The 23393-nt window shown below is 37.0% G+C and overlaps 1 protein-coding gene and 1 non-coding gene across 2 annotated transcripts in view; one reads left to right on the forward strand and one right to left on the reverse strand.

Annotated features, from left to right (window-relative positions):
• Positions 1 to 2168: 2168 nt before the first annotated feature.
• TIPRL (TOR signaling pathway regulator) overlaps positions 2169 to 23393 on the reverse strand; it is a 36976-nt gene continuing 15751 nt past the window's right edge. The window contains exons 4-7 of the mRNA XM_037825412.1: positions 20076 to 20207; positions 8921 to 9016; positions 5126 to 5188; positions 2169 to 4292 (exon numbers count right to left, since the gene is read on the reverse strand). Of these exons, the coding sequence (XP_037681340.1) occupies positions 4149 to 4292; positions 5126 to 5188; positions 8921 to 9016; positions 20076 to 20207 (435 nt within the window). The 3' untranslated portion in view covers positions 2169 to 4148. The remainder of the gene's footprint in view (positions 4293 to 5125; positions 5189 to 8920; positions 9017 to 20075; positions 20208 to 23393) is intronic.
• LOC119528355 lies at positions 9265 to 9395 on the forward strand. Its single transcript, XR_005215660.1, has one exon. It is a non-coding gene; the product is annotated as a small nucleolar RNA SNORA67 (small nucleolar RNA).

Consider the following 23393-nt stretch of genomic DNA (forward strand, 5'->3'; position numbering starts at 1 on the left):
CCTAGGGGAAGAGTGTTGTGTGTATGCCAACACCACGGGTCTCGCTGCGGACAGCTTAAAGAAGGTCCGAGAGGGACTGGAGCGACGTAGAAGAGACCGTGAAGCCACAAGTTATTGGTCCCACATCTTTACCCCCCTCCTCCCTTACCTCCTCCCTCTCCTCGGCCCCTTACTAATGATCATTCTAGCCCTCACTTTAGGACCCTGCATTATTCGCAGAATCGTCCAACTAGTAAGAAAACAAACTGATGCTATTTTTTACCAGCAACTCGCCACCTCTGATGACCACTGCTCCGGAAGGCCAGCCGAACCTCCACGACCCCGTCGCCATCGGTCGACTCGATGACCACGAGGCTTTTCTCGGTCGCAAAAGCATCGCACCAACATCGCGCTCCGGCTTCTCTGAATTGTTGAACTTTGAACCTCCCTCCGCCTATGACTCCTTCACCTAGCCCGTAGCAGCTAAGCCATCGACAATCGACTGAACGCCTTGTCACTGCTGAGCCCCCACCTCGCTGAACTATCGTTGATTCCTTTTACTCCTCCCTCATATTGGACAGCAGGCTCTCGACTGATCGATCCCCTTCGGGGTGGGGCACTCTGGGGCAGGGTTCGCGGCAAAGTCCATGGCCATATCCCGGATTTAGCAGATAGTTCCAGCAGTCTCAAATTTTGTCTCAGGCGAGTCTCTTAGGCGGGGTCCTGGTTGTGGCCACACAGGGCTCTGGCCATTGCACAGAGACGCCTAGTGACGCCTTTGACGCTGGATGCCACTCTCCTGTCCCAACTATCGTTCCCCGGTTACGAGGCGAAGTACTGTAGGGAGAGTCACGTTGTTTCCAGCTCACGGGCTCTCCGGTCTCTATATGAGGTAAGCATTCTGGTCGGTGCCAGAGGTTCCGCCGCAAGATGGCAGGGGCCTAGTCCAGACTCCCCAAAGCACCAAAACATGTAGTGGGTCACTCAAGCCCACGGGAGTACACTCATCAATGGAGACACTGGGTTGAAATATATAATAAGGGGGGAGATGTGGAGAGCCGCTTTCCGGGTTAGGGCCTAGTGGACATGCCGCGACCTGCTCTAGAGTTAGGGCCTAGTGGACATGCCGCGACCTGCTCTAGAGTTAGGGCCTAGTGGACACGCCGCGACCTGCTCTAGAGTTACCCCCGCCCATCGAGTGAGCCAAGATGGCGCCTGCATCCCGTTTCCGCATATGACGCATGGGGCAGCGGTTGCTGCTAGCCTATTGTACACGCTTACGTAGTGCCAGCACATTGGTTGTAACTATTGTATATAAGAAATTGCCCGGGCTAGCCTCGGAGAGACAGCCCACAGGGAGCCGTGCCTGACGGCCGCATAGAGGTTGTTCTCCCACGGGGTGTAGGGCCTCGTGCGGAATATGTAACAGAGAAAGTTTTCTTCCTGGCTCCAGTAAAGGGCTTGCATTCACTGCCGTTGTGTGCCTCAAGTGTCAGTTTGTCTGTGTCTCTCCCTCTTTCCCCCTGTTCTCCTTGCCGGCCGAGGACAGGACGCGTGGGACCGAGCGAGAAGGCGCCGGACACTGGACGCCCATTGCCAGGAGGGCCAGGCTCTGGAGGTCCACATCTCTGACTGCATCCCTTGAGCCCATCCATGGAGTCCAAACCCAAGCAGCTAGCCTGAGACTTTTGCTGCACCCACAATGCCTTCACCCTTCTCTGGCCGAGCTGTAGAGCCAGCCACCCCCAGGTCCTTACACTTAGTCCCCCGCCCCCCTGAAGTCTAGGACTGTTCCATCCCTGACCCCAGCCACTGGACTGTCAGCTCACTTCATCAATAAAGTATTCTGGGTCCAAAAAAAACTTTAAATGGAATGATATATATAATAAATATTCATATTTTCAAAAAAAGAAAACATTAACCCATCATACAGAAGATACTGGCTATTTAAAATATTTATAGAAGTACTAGGGAACAAGGGATAAGGAGGGACCAGAGCTTAAAAGCTAAACTGGGATAGCATATTCTGAACTATTTGTTGATTTTCATTTTTAATCTGCTTGGAGAATCTGGCTACAATGTTGACTAAGTTCAACACAAAGCATAAATGAAACAGGTGTATTAAAACACTCTTCTTTAATTAAGTGCTCTCGAAACTAAAATAACTGAATAAGCAAAACACAGATCAGTAATTTCTTATTTTTATTCTCATTTTACAAAAAGACACTTGGAACAAATAAATACAAAATGGTATATCTTATTTAGCAATGGGCAAAAACAACTTTTCTTGTATTCTCCACAGTAATACACTAATAAAGTTTTCAGAAGCACACTCATCCTACCCATGTGCCACCCTCTAGAAAAAAATGTCAATTCTTTTAATTCTCTACAATTTTTAACAATGGAATCCCTAAGTAATCTAAGACTGACTCAGGAACTAAGACATCTGAATCAACAAGTTTAAAAAAATTATATATATACACAAAAGATATGATGTAGGCCAGAAACTCCAACTAATATTCTTACAGGTCTTCATTTTTTATAATTTGCATGAATAAAGTTCTGTCTCTATTCAAATCTTCATGGCAAATAAAATGCAGAAAGCTGAGTACAATATATACACTTTCCTGTCCTAAGAGAAAATATAGGTATAGTTAATATACAGTGACCTTGCCATGTATTTTCTTAAAGCCAACAAAATCCTGATTTTCTATACCATGAAGGTGATGCAGCAGAAGGCAGATAAATACCAAAACCATTTCTCATCAAATTTAGCTAATTTAGCTGATCACATACATCCTGCCAGTTTGGCTCATAATACACTAGTTTAGGCAGTGATGAATATCCAGGTGTATGTATTTCACTAAAATGTATCTTCAAGGTAATACCTGAACAGCTCTGCTAATACTTTCAACTAAGTATTCCTATTTAATGATTTATCCATCAAGTAGAAATATGTACAACGGTTATTTCCAATCAGAAAAAAAGGGGTGTTTTTTTCCCCTACATTTTACTTGGTGCCTTACAACCACTGTTCGCTTTATGAAGACCACATAGAAAGGCAGAAAAGTATATAAAATGTTTAAAGGGTCATCATTAAAATAGCCAAGAGGATTTTAAATTTACTTTTTGTACTTTCTGTAGAATCTATCTGGGTCCTGTGCTAATTAATTACATTTTACTGGTTGCTATAATGTTAGAAAGATGAATATTAAAATAGAAAAACTGGCTTTTATATTTTAAAATAAGTCTCCCCAACCCCCTCCACACATACTTCCCAAGTATTTTAAGCAAAAATCAATCTGGTTGTTTTAGGTGCTAATGTAATATTTCCTAAAAAAACAATCCCTATAAGCCCTTCAAACCTTTTAGGACCAGTACCAAATTAAAGGGATTTACTCACTGTGAGGTTTCATAGGAAGTGGGAGTACAGAAATGTCAATACAAGAGAAATCAAATATAAGAAAAAGCACCTAAAGATGGAGGAAGAAAGACAGCTTTGCAGCTCTGACATCCTACCTGTCAGTGGTAAACTATGTTCATGTGTTTCCATGGACAAAAAAGCTTAAGTTCTCCAAGGGAACTAGTTATTTTTGGTTCACTGTCTAGCACTTTCTTTAGTTTTCAAAAGAAAATTAAATTCAAATTTAGAGGGGGAAGCATTAAAAAAATTTGTGGGTGATAATCATTAAAGTATGAGATCAACTTTCCAGGTGGCAAGTCACAACTCTCTAGAAGTACAAAAAACATCAAAAAGTGAAGAGCCATTACCACTTGACATGCACAATCAGGAAATCCTACGAAATTCACAAGGTATTGGAATTCAGAGATTTAAATTAACTTCCTCATGCTTCATGTTGGAAGCAGAGTATGCCCACTGCTCATCGAGACAGATACATCACTATGCTGAAGTACCACTTTGTGACAATTTAGAAAGCCAAATCTAACTCCAGAAAATAGAAATCTGTAATATGAATCTGAAGATAGACAGTATAAACACCAATTAGTTGAGTGGTACCTGCCTGCAATAATCTTTTATTATTTTTCTTTAAGGCTACAGAAAATCTGTACATAAACAAGGCAATTAATTCTCATAATAAAAGTACCCCACTACTAACAAGCCAAGGTCTCCAGTCAGATTCCATGGTGAGTGCATGTTGTATCCGATTCTATTCCACAAGTGTACTTTCTTGTGAGTCTGCAGGATTAGGATCGATTCTTTCTGGAAATATCAGCTTCTCACAAATGGCCTCCTTTATTGGTAAATGCTGGGATATTTCATTAGGTTCCGTGAACAGGGAAGGTGAAACATGCTAAGAAATACATAAATCACATTAGTATTTTACATTTAGTTATAGTATTGACACTTTTTGGAAACGTTTTGGTTCAAACATTCATAGAGCATTCCACTTTCAAATAAGGTGCTTATATTTAAATAAGGAATACCATTAAATGTTCCTAATAGTAACAGATACCTCCTGTTACTGAATCATTCAAAGAACATAGGGTTAGATGATTTATAATGCCCCATAAATGTCCTAAGAATTTAATACATCGTAAATCCAATTCCCGATCCCTATTGCTTTTGTATTTTGAAAGTACAAACCTTCAGTTAGAGCCCAGTATGTAGCCTACAACAGAATCTAAGTATAGTTTTTCTAACCTATGTATACTCTACACTCGGAGAAAAATTTGGATTTTGTTAAGAGATTTAAGTACTAAGGGGTAAAGAGAACATCACATTTTTAGGAAAGTATCACCTCTTAAGCAACCCATTATAGAATCAGTCCTAAGTTCCAAGGAAGCACTTCACACATCCCAGCGGAGTAAAAAATACCAAAACAAATCATGGTACAGAATCATCAAATTTTAGGAAGAAAAAAGGAGAATGGGTAGAAAGAAATTATAAGGTGGCAGAGTGGTAAGTGGAAAGGACATTTATTACTACCGTTTGTAGCTCTACCACCAACCAGCTCTGTAATTCAGGACAAGTCACATCTCTGGGTCTCTAAGTTTCTCCAGAGAAAATATGGGAATTGGATTGGATGACAGCTAACGTACCCAACAAGTCTAACTGTTCTCATATTTGAAATAAGCTCAGGAAAGTTATGCTCCAGTAGGATTTAGGGATATTTAAATACTGTACCATTAAATTAGCAATTTTGCTCTCTCGCGATGTATATTCTCGTAACATATAGGTCTTGCCGGCCTATGTTTAAAAAAAAAAAAAGGTCACAATAAATTTATTTATATTGATTTAGAAAATCTTTTCTAGTAAATAGAACTGCCTACATTTTGGAACAGGTTGTTAAAGAAGCATCAAGTCTGATGAGAATATAATGTTCACCTGAGATAACACCTATTTAACTCTCCCCAAGAATTCTGAATTATTAATCCCTATAAATCACAGTAATACTGGATACATGTAAGGAAATAGATAAAATTCCCACATAAAAGAAACACAAGCAAAGGTCTTATTTTGATATTAAATCAATAATACTACCTTGATGTATAAAAATGAGATATGCGAGAGATTTCATACTACTGTAAGTTTGGGACTACATCTTTTTCTTAAGCTATATTATCATCTATCTACATAACTGCGGCTACTTTTTATGTTCCAAAAAACATGTTTAAAAATTTCACTCTTTCCATTTCCATAAAATTCTTGCCAAATTGCTTATTTAAAATCACTTTGTACTTTAATTTTCCCATTTAAGATTTTTAAAAAGTTAGGTCTTAGAATAACAATTTATTACCAATTTTTTTTGGTGAAATGCTTTTCAATTAAAGAAAAACCACAAAATTATACTTCTTTAAGATTTCAATCTTTTATATCAATAAAAACAGATGGATGCTTATTGTAAAAATACCAAATATTATAAAAGAAAAAAGAAGAGAGTATAAACCTTCAGCAACCACAGCCACCAGAGATTATACTATCTTTAATGTTTAGAAATCTGTACACAAAATCTTATATAAATAGGTTCATACCCACTTTGTAAAATTCAACATTAGATGGACATCTTTCCAAATCAGTTAAATACAGCTGCCATCAACTTTAATGGCTGTAAATTTTTCTACTATATGGAAACAAAGTAAACAATTTAACCAATGCCCAGTTGATGGGTATTAGGGCCCCTCCTCCTTCTCTCCCTTCCTTTTGGCCACTATAAGCAACATTGCAGTGACATCCAGTTACATGCAACTCTAGGCACTTGCCTGATTATATTTATAGATTATTGTATAAAAGAATCTTTTTAAGATAAATTTCTCAAATTCAGTATTGTTGAATTAAAATACAAGCATTTAAGCATCATGGGATGGAGAACATCTTCTTGACAAAAAGGGGGATGTGAAAGGAAATGAAATAAGCTTCAGTGGCAGAGAGATTCCAAAAGGAGCCGAGAAGTCACTCTGGTGGGCACTCTTACGCACAATTTAGACAACCCTTTTTAGGTTCTAAAGAATTGGGGTAGCTGGTGGTAGATACCTGAAACTATCAAACTACAACCCAGAACCCATGAATCTCGAAGACAACTGTATAAAAATGTAGCTTATGAGGGGTGACAATGGGATTGGGAAAGCCAAAAGGATCACAATCCCCTTTGTATAGTTTATGGATGGATGAGGAGAAAAATAGGGGAAGGAAACAAACAAACAAACAAACAGACAAAGGTACCCAGTGTTCTTTTTTACTTCAATTGCTCTTTTTCACTTTAATTATTATTCTTGTTATTTTTGTGTGTGTGCTAATGAAGGTGTCAGGGATTGATTTAGGTGATGAATGTACAACTATGTAATGGTACTGTGAACAATCGAACGTACGATTTGTTTTGTATGACTGTGTGGTATGTGAATATATCTCAATAAAATGAAGTTTTAAAAAAAATACAAGCATTTAAAAAATTTAGATGTTGCTCTTTCTGAGGGAGAAAAATGCAACCTATTTTTTAGTACTTTGCTACTACTTTGAAAAGAAAAAGGTCTATCATAGTCACTACATTATTTCAAGAAAAAAAAACTATCCCTAAGTGAAGGTTTTGGGCAAAAAACAGTTCCATCTATTAGTGGGTTCAAATCCCAGTTCTGCCAACTATTAACTGTATAACTTGGGGAAGTTACTTAATCCGTTCACCTCCATTGTTTCAGCTAAAAAAGGGGATAACAGTATTTACTTCATAAGGTTGTTATGAGATTATGTAGTTGCTACAACTACTCTGACTGGTGGTCTCTTCTATAATTCATCATTCAAACCTGTCACAAATCTGAAGTTAGAAATGAACTGAGAAACGATAGGCTGCTATGAAGCTGCTAGAAGAATTTTCATAATTCAATTTAAACCACCTTTTCTTTCAACTTTGTGTGCTAACAATTTCTTCAGATGGAATACAATTCCCTACAGCACACAGAGCTTCCAAACTTTAGAACTATCAACATAACTATGTAGGAAAACAGCCTGGCAGTTCCTTAAAAAGTTAAACATAGAACTATCCAGCAATTCGACTCCTAGGTATATACTTAAAAGAAGTGAAAACAGGAACTTAGATACTTCTATGCCAATGTCAGCATTATTTACAATAGCCAAAAGGTGGAATCAACCCAAGTGTCCATCAACAGATGAATGGATAAACAAAATGTGGTTGTGATGGTTAAGTTCATGTTACACTGTCCAATTGTTTGGACAAGCAAGTACTGGCCTGACTGTTACTATGAGGTCATTTTGTGGACTTAAATCATCAGTAAGTTGGTTGCATCTATGGCTGACTTCATCTACAATCAACTGAGAAAACAGCCTTTAATGAGAGAAGTCTCATCCAATCAGCTGAAGGCCTTAAAAGGAGAAGTGATGATTTTGCAGTCAGAAGGCAGAATTTCCATGTCTACTTCAGCCAGCCAACTTCTCCTAGGGAATTCATTGAAAACCGTCATTGGAGTTCCCAGCTTACAGCCTGCCCTATGGAATTCAACTTGCCCATTCTCAGTCAAATTTGTGGGCCAATTTCTAGAAAAAATCTCATAGCATTTACATTTTATATATATTTTTACACACACACACACACACAAACACACACACCTCCTATCAGTTCTGTTCTCCAAGAGAACCCTGACTAATACAGGGGTATATACTTACAATGGCATATTATTCAGTCATAAGGAATGATAGAATACTGATACATGCTACAACATAGATGAACCTTAAAAACATTGTGTTAAGTAAAATAAGCCAGACAAAAGCCAGACACAAGGGACAAATAATTACATGATTCTAATTATGTGATATTATATCTAAAATTGGCAAATTAATAGAGATAGAAAATAGATTAGATGCTACCAGAGGCTGGAGAGACGGAAAATGAAGTTACTGCTTAATGGGTACAAAGTTTCTATTTTGATTTGCAGTGATAAAGATTTTGGAAATAGACAGTGAAGACGGCTGTGAACGCAATTAAAGCCACTGAATTGTTCACTTAAAAATGGTTAAACTGGAAAATTTTGTTGTATATATTTTAATGTGATAAAGAAAACCTTGGGAAAAAAGAACTGTATAATTTAAATTCAGAAGGCCGTGTATTAGTATTTCTAACATTAACATTATATGTATTTTTTAACAATACATATAAACAGAGGTAAGAATAAAGGGTCAATTTTCTTAAATACAGATTAAGTACATATGAGATTTTAAAAAAAAGCATCAAATCCCTCACTAGGGAGTATCTTTTAGAAAACATTTTCAGCTACCAGAACTTTTGGAAAAGAAAATACAATGTTTCAATAACAGCCTACAGCCAGCAGTGAATCTGAAACACCCAATCTTAAAGATCAGAAGGATCACCATATAATTTAAAGTATTATTTAATTTCAAATTCTCATACGAGAACGAAACAACATCAAGAGGCCCAATATCTGATTAGTATAATCATTAAATGAGAACAGGTACCTCATGGTAAAGTCTCGTATCATTCATCCTGATAAGCACCCCATCAATTCTCAAGAAAAACCGTAACAGCAGGAAAAAGCTAGAAGGCATTACTCTCTGAAAAAAAAAAAAAGTACATTATTAACATTTTAGTGAAGTTAAATACTGTATTACTTTGCTAAAAAAAAACAAAAAACGTAAAAACAGCAACAAACCATTGGAAGACGGTGGAATTAGCAACACATAAAAATCTCTGTGCTGCAGTTTCTTTGTCTTAGCTCCAACTAGGCTTCAAAACCTTAGCAAATGTTACAAAAATGTTTTTTCTCGATCATAAGATATTGAGCTTAAAAACACATAAAACAATTCATGGTGATTCTCTCTCCAAGGAGCCAACTAGTGCTCCTCTAAGGAAAGTAGCAACATGGAATAAATCTGGCAAGCCCAAGATCTTTTTGAGAGAGAACGTTCTGCCTTTTTTTGGCTGCCAACATATGTACCTAAGTCCCTTCTGGATAGACTGTGTCCTTTTTCTTTCATCCACATGCTTAAGAGGCACTGATGTGCAGCAGGTTTCTGACATCAACTGTGACCTTTCCATCAACAGGGAAAACTATATACACAGAATTATCAGTCAGGGTTGACGTTTGGGCCACAAAGGTGTGGCTATTAACATGGTGCCAGAAGAAGACAAGAGGACTCTTTGAGACACCTTTTACAAAACCTCCATTGAGGAGATGCCCCTCATTATCTTTGAATAATTGTTAGTTTCTGAGGCAAAAAAATAATAATAATAATATTTAAACATACCCAAATAATGGAGAATTATAGTGTTCATTAAAAAAAATGGTAGCACTAATAAACTGGAACACAGAAACACCAAAATGAAAGAAAAATCTGGTTCTAAGTCACAACTCATCTTTTATTCACTTTACATAAAACAAAGACAAGAGATCTTAAATGCACTGTTCTAATTCAGTGCAAAAAGTTAGGCACTATTTCATATTGCCAAAGACTAGTTTACTAGAACATTATATATAACATTATAAAAAAGCAGTTGGGATTTAGAGGATGTATGATTACTGAATCATTATATAGATAATCCTTTTTACCTTCTGGTATATGAGAACAGACAGAGGGAAATCCCTGAAATCCCTGAACTATAATCCAGCTGCCTTGATCTCTGACAACGATTGTATAACCATATAGCCTTTATCTTGTGATTGTAAAAACCCTGTGACTGACCCTCACTTGTACCCCTTTTCCTAATGTTTATTAATGAAGGGCCTTGAGTCAGCCCAGAACTAACCCACCTCAATTCTATCTTGATAGACAGATCTGGATCTAACCAAAATAGCCAACCTGACATGTGCAATAGCTTAAACTTTAACCTACAAGTGACATATAACTCTGCCATTTTCTTACGTATGTTCAGTGAATCAATCAAAATATGCTCAATAATTAGATCATCTCTAACATCATCATCTCGAACCACTGTGCTCATTATTCTAAAATATGCCCATCTTTTGATACTATAAAACTATCAGAATTACTGCAGTTGGGGCAGACAGATTTTTAGGCTGATAGGACATCTGATCTGCTTTGTGCCTAGCAATAAACTCTTAATCTTTTTGAGACCTTGGTGTCTCAGGAATTGGTCATTTGAGCATATCGGGCAGAGAACCTACCACTTTTATTGGTATCAGCATGTTAACAACTTTCATCTACGGCACATCTACAAATTCCTGTGTTTTTCAAGCATAACCACTTGAAGAAAGAAAAAAAGAAGGAAAGAAAGGAAAGGAAGAGAAAGAAGGAAAGACAGGGAAAGGAAGCAGGGAAGGGGAGGGAAGGTGAGGAAAGGAGGAAGGAGGGAAGAAAAAGGAAGGAAGGAAGCAAGGAAGGACAAATACAGCAAAATGTTAAAACTGGTGGATCTAGGTATATGGGGGGACGAGTACACTGGAGTTATCTGTGTGGGGTTTCTATTATTTTTGTAACTGTCCTGTAAGTTTGAAAGAATTCGAAAATAAAAAGTTAGAAAAAAATTATGCAAAAAGGACACTTGTTTATGGTATGAGGGTAGAAATAAGAGGGCAGAACTTTGCCTTATCTGACATCAGCCTGTAATGTGCACATGAAGCAACAAATTTTTCACAGTTTTGCACATGCCCACAAATGACTGCAAAAGCTCCGCAAGAATTGATTTTGTAGTTCAAATAAATTTTAGCAAGTAGGTGTGTTCCGGTTTGCCAGAGCTGCTGCAAAATACCAGAAATGGATTGGCTTTTATAAAGGGGATTTATTATATTACAAATTTACAGTTCTAAGGCCATGAAAGTGTTCAAACTAAGGCAAGAGGATAACTTCACTGAAGAAAGGCCAATGGCGTCTAGAACACCTCTGTTAGCTGGGAAGGCATGTGACTGACATCTGCTGGTCCTTTGTTCCTGGATCCTGATTTCAAAACGGCTTTCTCCAAAATGTCTCTGTGCTTCTGTCTCTCTTAGCTTCTCTCTCTCAGTCCTGTGCATTCTTGTTTATTCTCCAAGGGCATTTCTCACTAATTGTCTGGGGGTTCTCTCATAGCTTCTCTGGGGCAAACTCTGGGCTTCATCTCTTAGGTTAGCATCTCCAAATGTCTTTCTGTCTGCATCTCCAAGCTTCTGGGTCTGTTTCGGCTCTTAGCTTCTCCCAGGGGCAAACTCTGAATTATATATCTTAGCTTCTCTCCAAAATGTCTCTCTCAGCTTCTCTGAGCTCTTTATCTCCATGATCTCTCTTAAAGGATTCCAGTGATCTAATCAAGACCCACCCTGAATGGGCAGGGTCCACACCTCCATGGAAATGATCTAATCAAAAGGTCTCACCCACAGTTGGGTGAGTCACAACTCCATGAAAACACTCAATCAAAAGGTTCCTCCCAACAAGATTGGATTAAAAAATCATGGCTCTTCTGGGGTCCATAAGTTTAAAACTGGCACAAGGTGAATTTGTAAATATGGAATTTGTGAATAATGAAGACCAAATGTATCTGTGAATATACTAAAAACCACTGAGTTGTATGGTATGTGAATTATATGTCATTAAAGCTGCTTTTATTTTTTATTTTTTTTTATTTAAAGCACTAAAGCATGAAATAGTAAGATATAGTTAGGGAACTGCCGGTAGTTCCATAAAAGCACAGAGCTACAGAAAATAATTCACTGAGAGAAGAAATAGCAGGATAACCCTGTAATGATAGTGGCTTAACTGCCTGGAAAAGCCAAGCTCTTTCCTCTCTTAGGCCCTTTACACACCCTGTTTTCCCTGTATGGAGAGTTCTTTCCCCATAATCTGCTGGCTAACTCTTATTTGTCCTTCAAATCTGAGTATAAATGTCACTTCCACAGAGAGGCCTTTCCTACCATTCCATATCATAGTAGATTCCTTCTGTTATCCTCTACAAATAAACAGATTTGTAACTATATTCATTTGTGTGTTTATTTGCTTAATGCCAATCTCCCTCTACTTGACTACAGGCACTATGATGGTAGGAATATATGCTTTGTTCATCTCTGTATCCCTAGTACCTAGAAAAGTTTCTAGCACACAATAGAAATTAACTATGTTCCGAAATGCCAAATTGCATTCTGATGGTGTTATTAGCAACAGACTTTTTCGGAAAGAACAGCTAGAGAAAGAACCTGACTTTTAACACCTTGATACATCACAATAAATTGATTGGGAAGCACATCATTGTCTGCCAGAGTGATATTTATAATTTATGGGAAAGACTGATTTCACAACATTCTTGAAATTTCAAAATGAATTAAGAGTCATCTTGGGCACAACATAGGCAGCAAGTATTTTAAAATTGAAGTGTCATTTCAGAATGGCATAGCAGGGAGACCAGGAATTAGGAGACCTGAGTTCTATTCCCAATTTCACCACAACTCAACTGTATAATTTAGAGCAATAGTTCTCTACTGTGACAGTACTGCCTCCTAGGGGATGTCTGGAAATTTGTAGGGGCATTTTTAGTTGTCAAAATGATTAGTGGCCAAAAGTGCGGAAGAATCAGAGACATGAGATATTCTATATCTCACAAAATTTCCAAATACCCTGTGTGACATTCATGTAGATTAAAAACCTGTTTAAAATGATCTCACCTTAACACCTAATTCCATTTTACATATAAATATAAAATTCACCTAATTTTCTAGAAATGTAGCTACCTTGTAAATCAAGGGAAAAAACTATACTTTGTTTTGTTTGGAACCTTCCTAAGAGATGTTCAACATTTTATAAAATTACATCACCACTGGCAGTGCCACTTGGGTTATCTGAGTCACTGATTCATACTTTACATTTCTATCAGTCTACATTTGTAGTTGTCACATTCTCAGTGATACAATGGCCAAACAAGTAGTTCATTATACATTTTACTGTAGTCATATCAAGCGTTTACATACCAAACTACATATTTTACTCTAAATCAATTTCCATTTATTTCCATTTTATTTTCTATTAGGATATTAGGACATTTAATTAGGATTAAATGTTGATTTTCTTTGAAAGTAGGTGGATCATACTATTATGAATTTCATTTCAGGGCTGTAAAAGCAGGGGGGAGTGTAAAGTGTTTGGTTAAAGAAAAAATGGGGCAGTGAGTCTGATAAGATTGAGAACCACTATCTTTGAGCAAGTTGCTAAACCAACCAGGTCTCAACTTTTTCATATGTAAAAAGAAGAAATGTGCAGTAATGGATGGTGGTGATGGTTGCACAACATTGTGAACACAACTGACAGGACTGAAATATGTATCTGAATATGATTAAAAGGGGAAATGTTAGATGGCATATATGGTAAAGAATAAAATTTTTTTAAAATTCCATGGAACTACACTACACAATGAACCTTAAGTTAAACCATGGATTTTAATTAATAGAAAAATTATAAAAATGTGTTATCACCAAATGTAACAAATGTTCTACACCATTACAAGGTGTTGGTGCTGGGGTGGTGCTGAGGAATCCTGTAGTTCATGCATGATTGTTCTGTAAACCTACAACTTCTCTAATGAAGAAGGAATGAAGGAAGGAAGGAAGGAAAGAAAGGAGGAAGGGAGGAAGGAAGAAAGGGGAAAAAACAATTTCTTAGACCCCGCATCTCTGTAAAATTTGACAATTCTATAGGATTACATTTCTAACAAGAGCTATTCCTGCACAGGCATTGACGAATTCTATGTACCAAAGAGATGAAGGTTACGCTCCTGGCCAGTATACTTGGAATCTAAGGTGAAGCAAGGAAACAGAAGATGGACAACTTTCACTCCTAAGCACTCAGAATGGAACTAACCATTAGCTGTAAAAGTCATTACAGAACACCACAGCACTGCTGGTATTTGGCAGACAGGGCATTTTCTTTGAAAGTTAAATACTAGCGTATTAGCATGATCACAGATCCTCTCTAGATCTCTGTTATCAGAGCACAGTCCTACAAGTCCAAACCCTATCAAGGACAAAATTCTAACCTAAAAGCAAACATTGCTGAGAAAAGCTAATTTAGAAATGCAAAAGAAAAGTTAATTTCTGAAATAAATATCTTCTAACTAGATAAAATAATGGCACTCACACAAAGTTATCAGAATTGTAATAAACTCTATGAAGCAAATTCAAAGCATCACAAACTTCATTGGGCACCAAGCTCTAAATCTTCTCTCTCTCTCTCTCTCTCCCACTCAGAAACTTTACCCACAAGAAATTACGATTATTCTTTACGAAAACTGCCCGGTTTGGAATTGAAAACTTAAGCTAGAATAACCACTTCAAAACTCTGAAACAATGAAATAAGTTAAGAGCAATCTAAAAGACTTAGTATCAGGAATCTAAAGTAAGTTCCTTCATTTATATAAGAAGCTCTCATATTTCAACAGCATTTCTTTTCAAAGTGTTTTGTAATTATTATAGAAACCCAGAAACAAACATTCATAAACTAGTTTTGCAATTCTAATCATTTTAGAAAAAAATTGAGCAGTTTTCCAGTCAAGGTTAAAACACCAAGTAAAAGCAATAAACACTATTATCATTACCCTAGGTGAACCCAAGAACATTTTGGAAGTGAGCTGATATAGACAGGGCGAAAACTCATATGTGATAAACAAGAAAAATCTCATTTCCATACAATACCCCCAAACTCTCAGCAATAAGGAAAGATTTTAAGGTAGTGATTAAAAATATATACTTTGTTCTTGTGTTTTTAGACGTTCCTTGGAAAGTTTTGCTAAACTAAAAATATCCTGTGATGGTACATATTTTACTTGAAAGCAATTGGGGGAAATGCAAATTTTAAGTCAGAGAAAAGCTCGAAGGAAAAAAGGTCAATTAAATGACTTCTTTAATTGACCATAAGTGGAGAGTACCTGGTAAGAACGTTGGAAATTATTATGACACTTCATTCTCTGGCAGCAGAGAATTGATTAGCAACTCTCACAAACCACTAGCTCAGAAAATATATCAGTGATCACCTTGTTCTACTGCCAGGACCCTCCCTGGTCTGGTTGGGGAAACACACACACCTAAAACTCAGATCAAGGGAACCACCTCCTCTAAGAAGCCCTTCCAACTTACTCCTCCCTCCATTTCCACATCTGTCTATCTTTCCAGCTAACAAACATCAGCAGGTATACTATGTGTACTCAAATAAGTAATATTCCTTGCCCTATAGTGTTAAAAGATAGTGAAATCTCTAATCTGTCAAGATAATTCTGATAAATCCCAGTTTTGGGAATCACTGGAGAAGAGGAAGATTTACCTACATCCCATTCTCCTTTCCTCCTGTTACCATAGAAGGAGTACCTCTCTTTCTCCTAAAATTAATCCTTCTACCCATATCTATATCCTAGAGGATTATGAGCATGGGCAGAGTCAAACTGATTCACTGTACAAACTTGGTCAGTTTCTTCCTATCTCTGCTTCTCTGTTTAATTGTTTAAACAGGAATATGAAAGTATCCACTGCTTAGTATTTTCATGAGGATTAAATCAGATAATATAGGCACAGTGCCTCACATAAGTAAACACTCAAAGCCTTCATCATCACCCTCAGAGGTCTTACTCAACTCATTTTCTCCCCTCCCCTACAGTGAGCACCTAAATATGCTAAAATTTTCCCCATATAAAAAAAAAAACATACCAACAAACAAACAAAAATACAAACACACCTCCATCAACCTTATGTTCTGTTATAGCCATGTCTGTTTGGTATTCTTCACCACTAAGCTTTTTGAAAGTTTCAACTCTATCTACTCTGTCTTCACCTCCACCATTCATTCCCTAATCAAGCAACTTAAACTGCTCTTGCCAAGGTTATTAACAATATCCTAACTGCTAAAACCAATAAAACAAACTTTTTTTAGTCTAATGGACATCATCCCATTCTAATCTCACAAGACCTCACTACAGCCTGATACTAACTTCATGCCCTTTTTGAAAAGTTTTCCTTCCTTAGTTTCCCAGACACCACATTCTTGGTTTCTCACCTACATCAATACTTATCAGGCCAATCTTTATTTCCATAGAAGGAAACTTCATTTGTCTATATCCTGTTGCTCCATGCCAGAAACTATGCCATTTATTTTACTTACAGCAAGACCTTTTACATCGTTAGTAAGAAACAAACCCACAAAGGTCACTTTTCTAATGAAAGTCTTCCAGGCATTCTTGAAATGCAACACTATCAAATATCTTATAAAAGTTATACTAGGGAGGAAAAAAAGGACATTTTAGGATGACTTTACTCTTCACTTTAAAAGTTACTAACTGCATATTCAGATACACACATAATATGCCCTCTTCAATTCCTTCATCATGAAAAACAATTTGTTCCCCACATACCAACCCACTTATATCACAGGTATACCCACCCACATGGATACAAAGCATATCCAGGTATTCAAACTCATGATGAACATTCAATATAGTCAATTCAGTAGGTGTGTAGAAAAGTGGAAAGGTACATAGTGGGTGAGAGGGAGAGTGAACAAATCTAACTGACAAAAGATAAATTAGAGGAGAGTCATAGGTGAGCAAGGCAGTAAGGTGTTAGAAAAACATCTAATGCTAAAATAATGATATTATATATTATATAGTACAAAGAAAACTTTGTTGCTAATGAGTTTTATGACTTTGCATAAACTAATCTTTTGGGGCTTTGTGAATATAATATGGAGGTTGGAGTAAATGATTTGTTTAAAATCCACTACAAATACAAAATTATACGATTATACAAAAAATTATGGCTTTAAAATCATATTTATTTCTGTTTTTATATTATTGTTTTCATTTTTTATTACAGGTTAGATCACAATACCCACAATCATTATGCTCCAAGAACAATGTCTGATGCTTCAGTCCCTGACTTGGAAGAACCTTATGATAAGTGTTATAAATTAAATTAAGGGGCTTTAAAAATGTATTGATAGGAGTATGGCAAAGGGATATTCAATTTAACCTTACAGAGTCTTAGAAGGCTTCAAAGAGGAGGGGACATTTTAACTGAGTCTTCTGGAAAGTGTTAGAAACCCAAACAACCTAATAGCAAATAATACAAATAACTGCTAGAGGCCTATTATTCCTTCTAAGCATGTGCCACCAACAAAATTGTTTATTTGTTTATGGAAATAGTGTGTCCTCCACTACTAGAAAAGAATGCAAAAAGAGACAGGAATTTATATCTGTCCTGTTTTCCACTTCTTAGCAGGAAATTAAAATGGTAGTTTAATGGTACACTGAAATTCTGACACATAGGTCACTTTTATAAAATTACATCTGCATTGCTGTCTTTTTTTTTTTGCACATTTTACTTTGTTTTTATTTCAACACAACATGCAGTAAAAAAATTAACAGGACTTATTAGCATTTACAATGCTTACAAAGAAAAAGGACACTAAAAGCAATTTAGTTCAGATTTAAGAAATCACTCTAATTAAACACAATAAATGTATTTCCAAATGTTCAGTTTGGACCAAAATTTAAGTTAGTATTTGGTAGATTATTTGTATCTGCTGTCTAATTGCAGTATTTTTATATAACCTCTGATTCTTGGAATATCCAGCCCCAATTTTTCTAACACAGCAGGGAAGACATATACAGGTGGCCACTTAAATTAAAGTAAGAAATGGAGTAAGGGAGATCTCAGGCTGCAAAAAATATATACAAGCATTTACCTTTTCCTGACTAAACATTTCTTCCATAAAAATATTAAATGGCCAAGCCCTATAGAATTAGAGCCAGTGCTACTTCAAATATAACTATTTTGTATTTTTAAAATATAGGGCAGAAAGCCTTTTGGGTGATATTTATACATTTTCACACAGTATTTCTAGGTCCCTAAATGAATTATATGTAGAACAATAACAAAAAAAAGTCTTTCTTACATCATCTTAATTTAACCTCATGAATCTCTGGTAAATATTGTAGGTAACTATATTTCAATATGAGAATCCACCTCAACAGGAAGTCTTCATATAGAAGTCTTAACCTCCACAGCCCTATAGTATCAAAGTTTAGACTTGCATAATGAATGAGTAGTTGGCAGACATTCTCTCTGTAAAACAAAGCAATAGCATTTTTTTCTACTACCAGCAAAAAGGCAGAGAGCCCCTACGTTGCAAACAACTAGAGGTTTTGCAGACCATACTAAATTTTGTGGGGTAAACTGAAAAAAAAATTAAATAAAGATAGGGTTGAGGAGAGCCTAATCTCCCCCTTTCCACTGACAATCTCTAGATGAGGTAACTCTTTGACTTTCACTCATGTAAGTCTCTGTTTTATGATGGCAGTGTCTTAGAGTACACAAGTTAAAAAAATGTTTTTCTTGTTGTTCCAGGAATTAAATAGGCGCAAAAAAAAACATTTTCTTTTCATATAGAACAGGGGTTTGTTACTCTCTGTTAACTCTTGACTCAATGCTGCTTGTGCATGCTAAGCTCCTGAAACCAGCCAAATTCACAGTTTTGTGAGCTGTGAGGCTGTCTCCAGGGTTCAGATATGACAGGGACTCAGCTAACACTTCATCCTATTGCCCATAAGGTCAAATCTATGACAGACCAAGTCTAAACTAGGCCAAGTTAAAAGAAATTAACTACAGAGAAGTTCAAAGTGCATTAATCAGTTACTAAAGCAGTCTAAAATTAGAGTAATGAGGGAAAAAAAAAAGAAAACCTGCTAAATTTTAAAGAGAGAAAAGAACATGGCAGATGAGGGATGTTAATCCAATTCAAAACAATGTAAAAAACAGAAATGACTATTCTGACATATGCCAGAGAAATGATAAATTTGAAGATTTTTAATTCACACAGAATTTCTGTGGTTTGTAGATGGTATCTTCATTTTATCTAGTTCCACAGTTCTCCCTTCTAAATGAAAATATAATTTCAGAGGATGTTTCACTGACTTTGTATATACTAGAAAGCACTCAGGTTACAACTTGAACTTACTGGCAATAATTAAATATAACTGAAGTTGTTGGATTATGATAAGATTATAAAGATGTCATCTGTTCCCATACAAAAATCTTCATTGATGACCTCAGATGATTAATTCCAATTCTAGGTTAACTTTTATCAACAGTTAATATCGTTTGTAAAGTTAAGTATTTGCAAGGCAATTAAAATAATCAAAATTTCCAAATGAGGAAAGGTATGAAGTCATTTGCAGGCTGGGACCGACTTCTCCCTGAATTAAAATTTTCAAAGCTACTTTGTACAGAGATGCAGGAGTACTGCATCACTTCCAGGGCTAACATCAAAATGATGTGATGCATGGATTCATGCTCCAGAGAGGAAAAACAATAGTCAGGCCCAGGCTGAAGCGAGAGGAAGAGCAAAAGCCAGAAGTTTGCTGTCTTTACATCCTACCAACACCATTATTAATTCAAAATATGAAAATTAAGCCATAGTCTTCATTCTACTTCAACAATAAGCAGATAAACCACAAAGTGGCCAGATCTATAAAGAAAACCTTTGCTAAACTAACATATTAACAATGTATTTTATAATAAATATTTAATAAGATGTATTCTAGACACAAATACAATTTTACATGGTAACATGTTTAGACTCAGTGTGACTCAAAGTGATTTTGTTCCTGCCAGTGGTAAGAATAAAAAAAAAAAAAAAAACTCACAATACTCACAATTTTCACACTCAGGCTTGAAACTCCATGGTCATGAAGTTCATCCTCAAACAGAAGAACTTCTTCAAAAAACTTAATCTGTTCTCTGGCTTTTAGTTTCTCTGTATCTATATGATCTGTTGTAGGTACAACCTGTAAGAAAAAAGGAAGAAGGAGCACATAAAAAAATGTTAAGAAAGAGCTACAGATACTCAGGGAAGTAATTTTTCCTACTAGTCTTTTCTGTACAGTCAGAGCATACAGTTTTAAATTTGAGGGTCATCAATAGACATGAAAGATCAGTTTATATGCCAGATCTCTGAAACATTACAGATAGCCGATATTAGAGCTATACAAAAATACAGAGTAAAATGTCATCATCTTTCATATAAATCAGATTAAAATCAAGTGCTTTGTTGTGACTAGGAGAAAATTAATCACCTGAAAATTAGTCAGTGTGATGAACTACTATCATAGAAATTCAAAGCAGTTCTGTGCTGTGGAAATCCACTTTTAAGAATGTTATATAGTTTAGATTCCCAACCTAACTCTCCAAAACCTACAAACAAAATACAGTGCTTTAAATAATGAGGCAAAAAGAACTTTTAGAGAAATTCTGAGGGAAACTCCTGGTATTCCAAAGGGCTTTAGAGGATGCTGGCAATTATTTAAATGTATTATTTTGCAGCATACAGATAGATACACACACACACACACACACCACAATATAACAAAAGCATCAACAATCCCAAGGTGGGTCATATCAGTAGCTAACAAAATCCAAGTGTCTTCTAATACTGGCACCAAAGTATGATTTGTAACACCATTCTTTATTATACTCAATTTCACTACAAAATATTCACCTTTTTTATTCTTTGATATTCTTTGAATTATAAACAAAAACAATGACTGTCAAACCATAGGTAATCAGTAAGTGGGAGCTATTATTTTGCTTTACTTAATAGCTATGATGAGATCTTTTGACCCGTGGATAGAATTACGAGACGGAGAATAATTTGAGGTAAGTGGATAAGAATTAAAAGAAAATGAAAAAGAATGTTCAAGAGATTGCAAAGGTTTTGAGGAAAAAAGATCTAAGAGAGTATTAAGTGATATGGGGAGGGTGGCTAATAAAAAGAAAGTAGCACAGTTTTTATATGATTCCCAAGAGGTAAAAAAAAAAAAAAAAAAAAAGCCAAAATTATTCCATCTTCAACTACAGATGACACTGTTGGCTCTCTGCAGTGTTATTTCAAAATGTGTCTGGAGCAGACATAAGGCCATATGTGAAGGTAAAAATTGGGAGGGAGAGTAAGGGGGATGAGGAACAGGGCATGGCATCATATAACTAGTCCCTTGTATCACTTGTATGTTTGCAATCCAAGATAAAAGTTAGTGTCTCTAGGACTGCCAAAGGGCATAAAACTTAAGTAATGTTAAATAACCACAACTTCTGAATTTCTTAGTTTTAGTTACGGGTCAAAGAAACACATTTGAAGATCCTTCTTATGGATATAACTGACTTTCAAAAAAAGTAATGAAAGTTTTCATTAGAAAATAGCTAATTCACTAATGTTTCATATATACCTTTAATAAGTCAAAATAAATCTGTCAGTTTTGCAAGTTACTTGTTCTTATAAAACATTTGAAAAAGAAAGAAAAAAATAATTAGATAAAACATGGGCTGGGAATATTCATTATATATAACATCTATACTATCTTCTTCCATTTGCAAGAACAAATATTTTTAAAATGTTATACTTCTCAGCCATCTCTCTTCATAAACTCCACTTATCTCCTCCCTGAATTCATGGATCTGGGTGGTGAGCAGTGGCGGGAGGGAGAGCTAACTTAAAACACTGAAGGAAGATTGGTGGAGTAGGGAGCTCCAGGACTCACTCCTCAAAAACAGCTAGTGGACAGGAAGGAACTGTCTGAAACAACTGTTCTGGGGCTCCAAAGACCAGGAGAACACTGTACAGCATCCAGGGAAGAGAAGGATGAAGAGGGTGAGAACCTGCAGTAAAGAACCGTGAGTAATTCACCCCGCGATGGCTGCCAGTGCCTATCCCCCACTTTTGAGGTGGCTGGCTGCTGCAGATGGAAGGAATGTGGAAGTCCTCTTCCCCGAGAACAGGGGGCATGTGACCAAGCATTCTTCCTGGCTTTTGATCAGTGAATTTGAATCACTAGGTGCCTGCTCTGAACTGTTGTTTCAGCCAGCCCCAGACAGGAACAGCTAACAGCTGGCAGCCGTTGTTTAAACCCTACTCTGGACCAGGGCGGAGCCGGTGAAGGTTTATAGATACAGTATCTCCCTAGGGCTGTGGGGAACAGTTTTCTGAAGAGTGCAGTCTGCTGGGCAGACCAGGAAAGCACAGCTCTGGGGAGTCATAAAAGGTGTTCTAGTTTACTAATGCTGCCAGAATGCGAAACACCAGAAATGGATCGGCTTTTATAAAGGGGGTTTATTTGGTAACACAGTTACAATCTTAAGGCCATAAAGTGTCCAAGGTAACACATCAGCAATCAGGTACCTTCACTGGAGGATGGCCAATGGTGTCCGGAAAACCTGTTAACTGGGAAAGCATGTGGCTAGTGTCTGCTCCAAAGTTCTGGTTTCAAAATGGCTTTCTCCCAGGACGTTCCTCTCTAGGCTGCAGTTCCTCAAAAATGTCACTCTTAGTTGCACTTGGGATATTTGACCTCTCTCAGCTTCCCTAGAGGAAGAGTCTGCTTTCAACGGCCGTCTTCAAACTGTCTCTCATCTGCCGCTCCTGTGCTTTCTTCAAAGCATCCCTCTTGGCTGTAGCTCCTCCAAAATGTCACTCCCAGCTGCACTGAGTTCCTTCTGTTTCTCAGCTCATTTATATGGCTCCACTGATCAAGGCCCACCCTGAATGAGTAGGGCCACACCTCCATGGAAATTATCCAATTACAGTCATCACCCACAGTTGGGTGGGGCACATCTCCATGGAAACACTCAAAGAATCACAATCTAATCAAAACTGATACATCCATCCACACAAGATTACATCAAAGATAATGGCGTTTTGGGAGACATAATGCATTCAAACTGGCACAAAAGGCTTCTGGCATCTTTCCTGACCCTCTCCCCAGGACCCTTTGGAGCTGCTCTATGCCCCTTCATGGGTCTCTGGCACTGTTTTGATGGGGAAATACTGACTTGGGAAAGTCCTCTCCAGAGTGACTCTCCTCCCATAGTAAGTGTTCCAGGCAAAAGCAGCTAAAGGCAAGGAAAGGAATGCAAAAAAAACTATGGAGGCAAAACAAAAACACACAGAGCAGATTCAAGATTCCCAGAGAAGGAACAGAGGA

This window comes from Choloepus didactylus, chromosome 2 (genome assembly GCF_015220235.1).
Source record: "Choloepus didactylus isolate mChoDid1 chromosome 2, mChoDid1.pri, whole genome shotgun sequence".
NCBI classification, from domain to species: domain Eukaryota; kingdom Metazoa; phylum Chordata; class Mammalia; order Pilosa; family Megalonychidae; genus Choloepus; species Choloepus didactylus.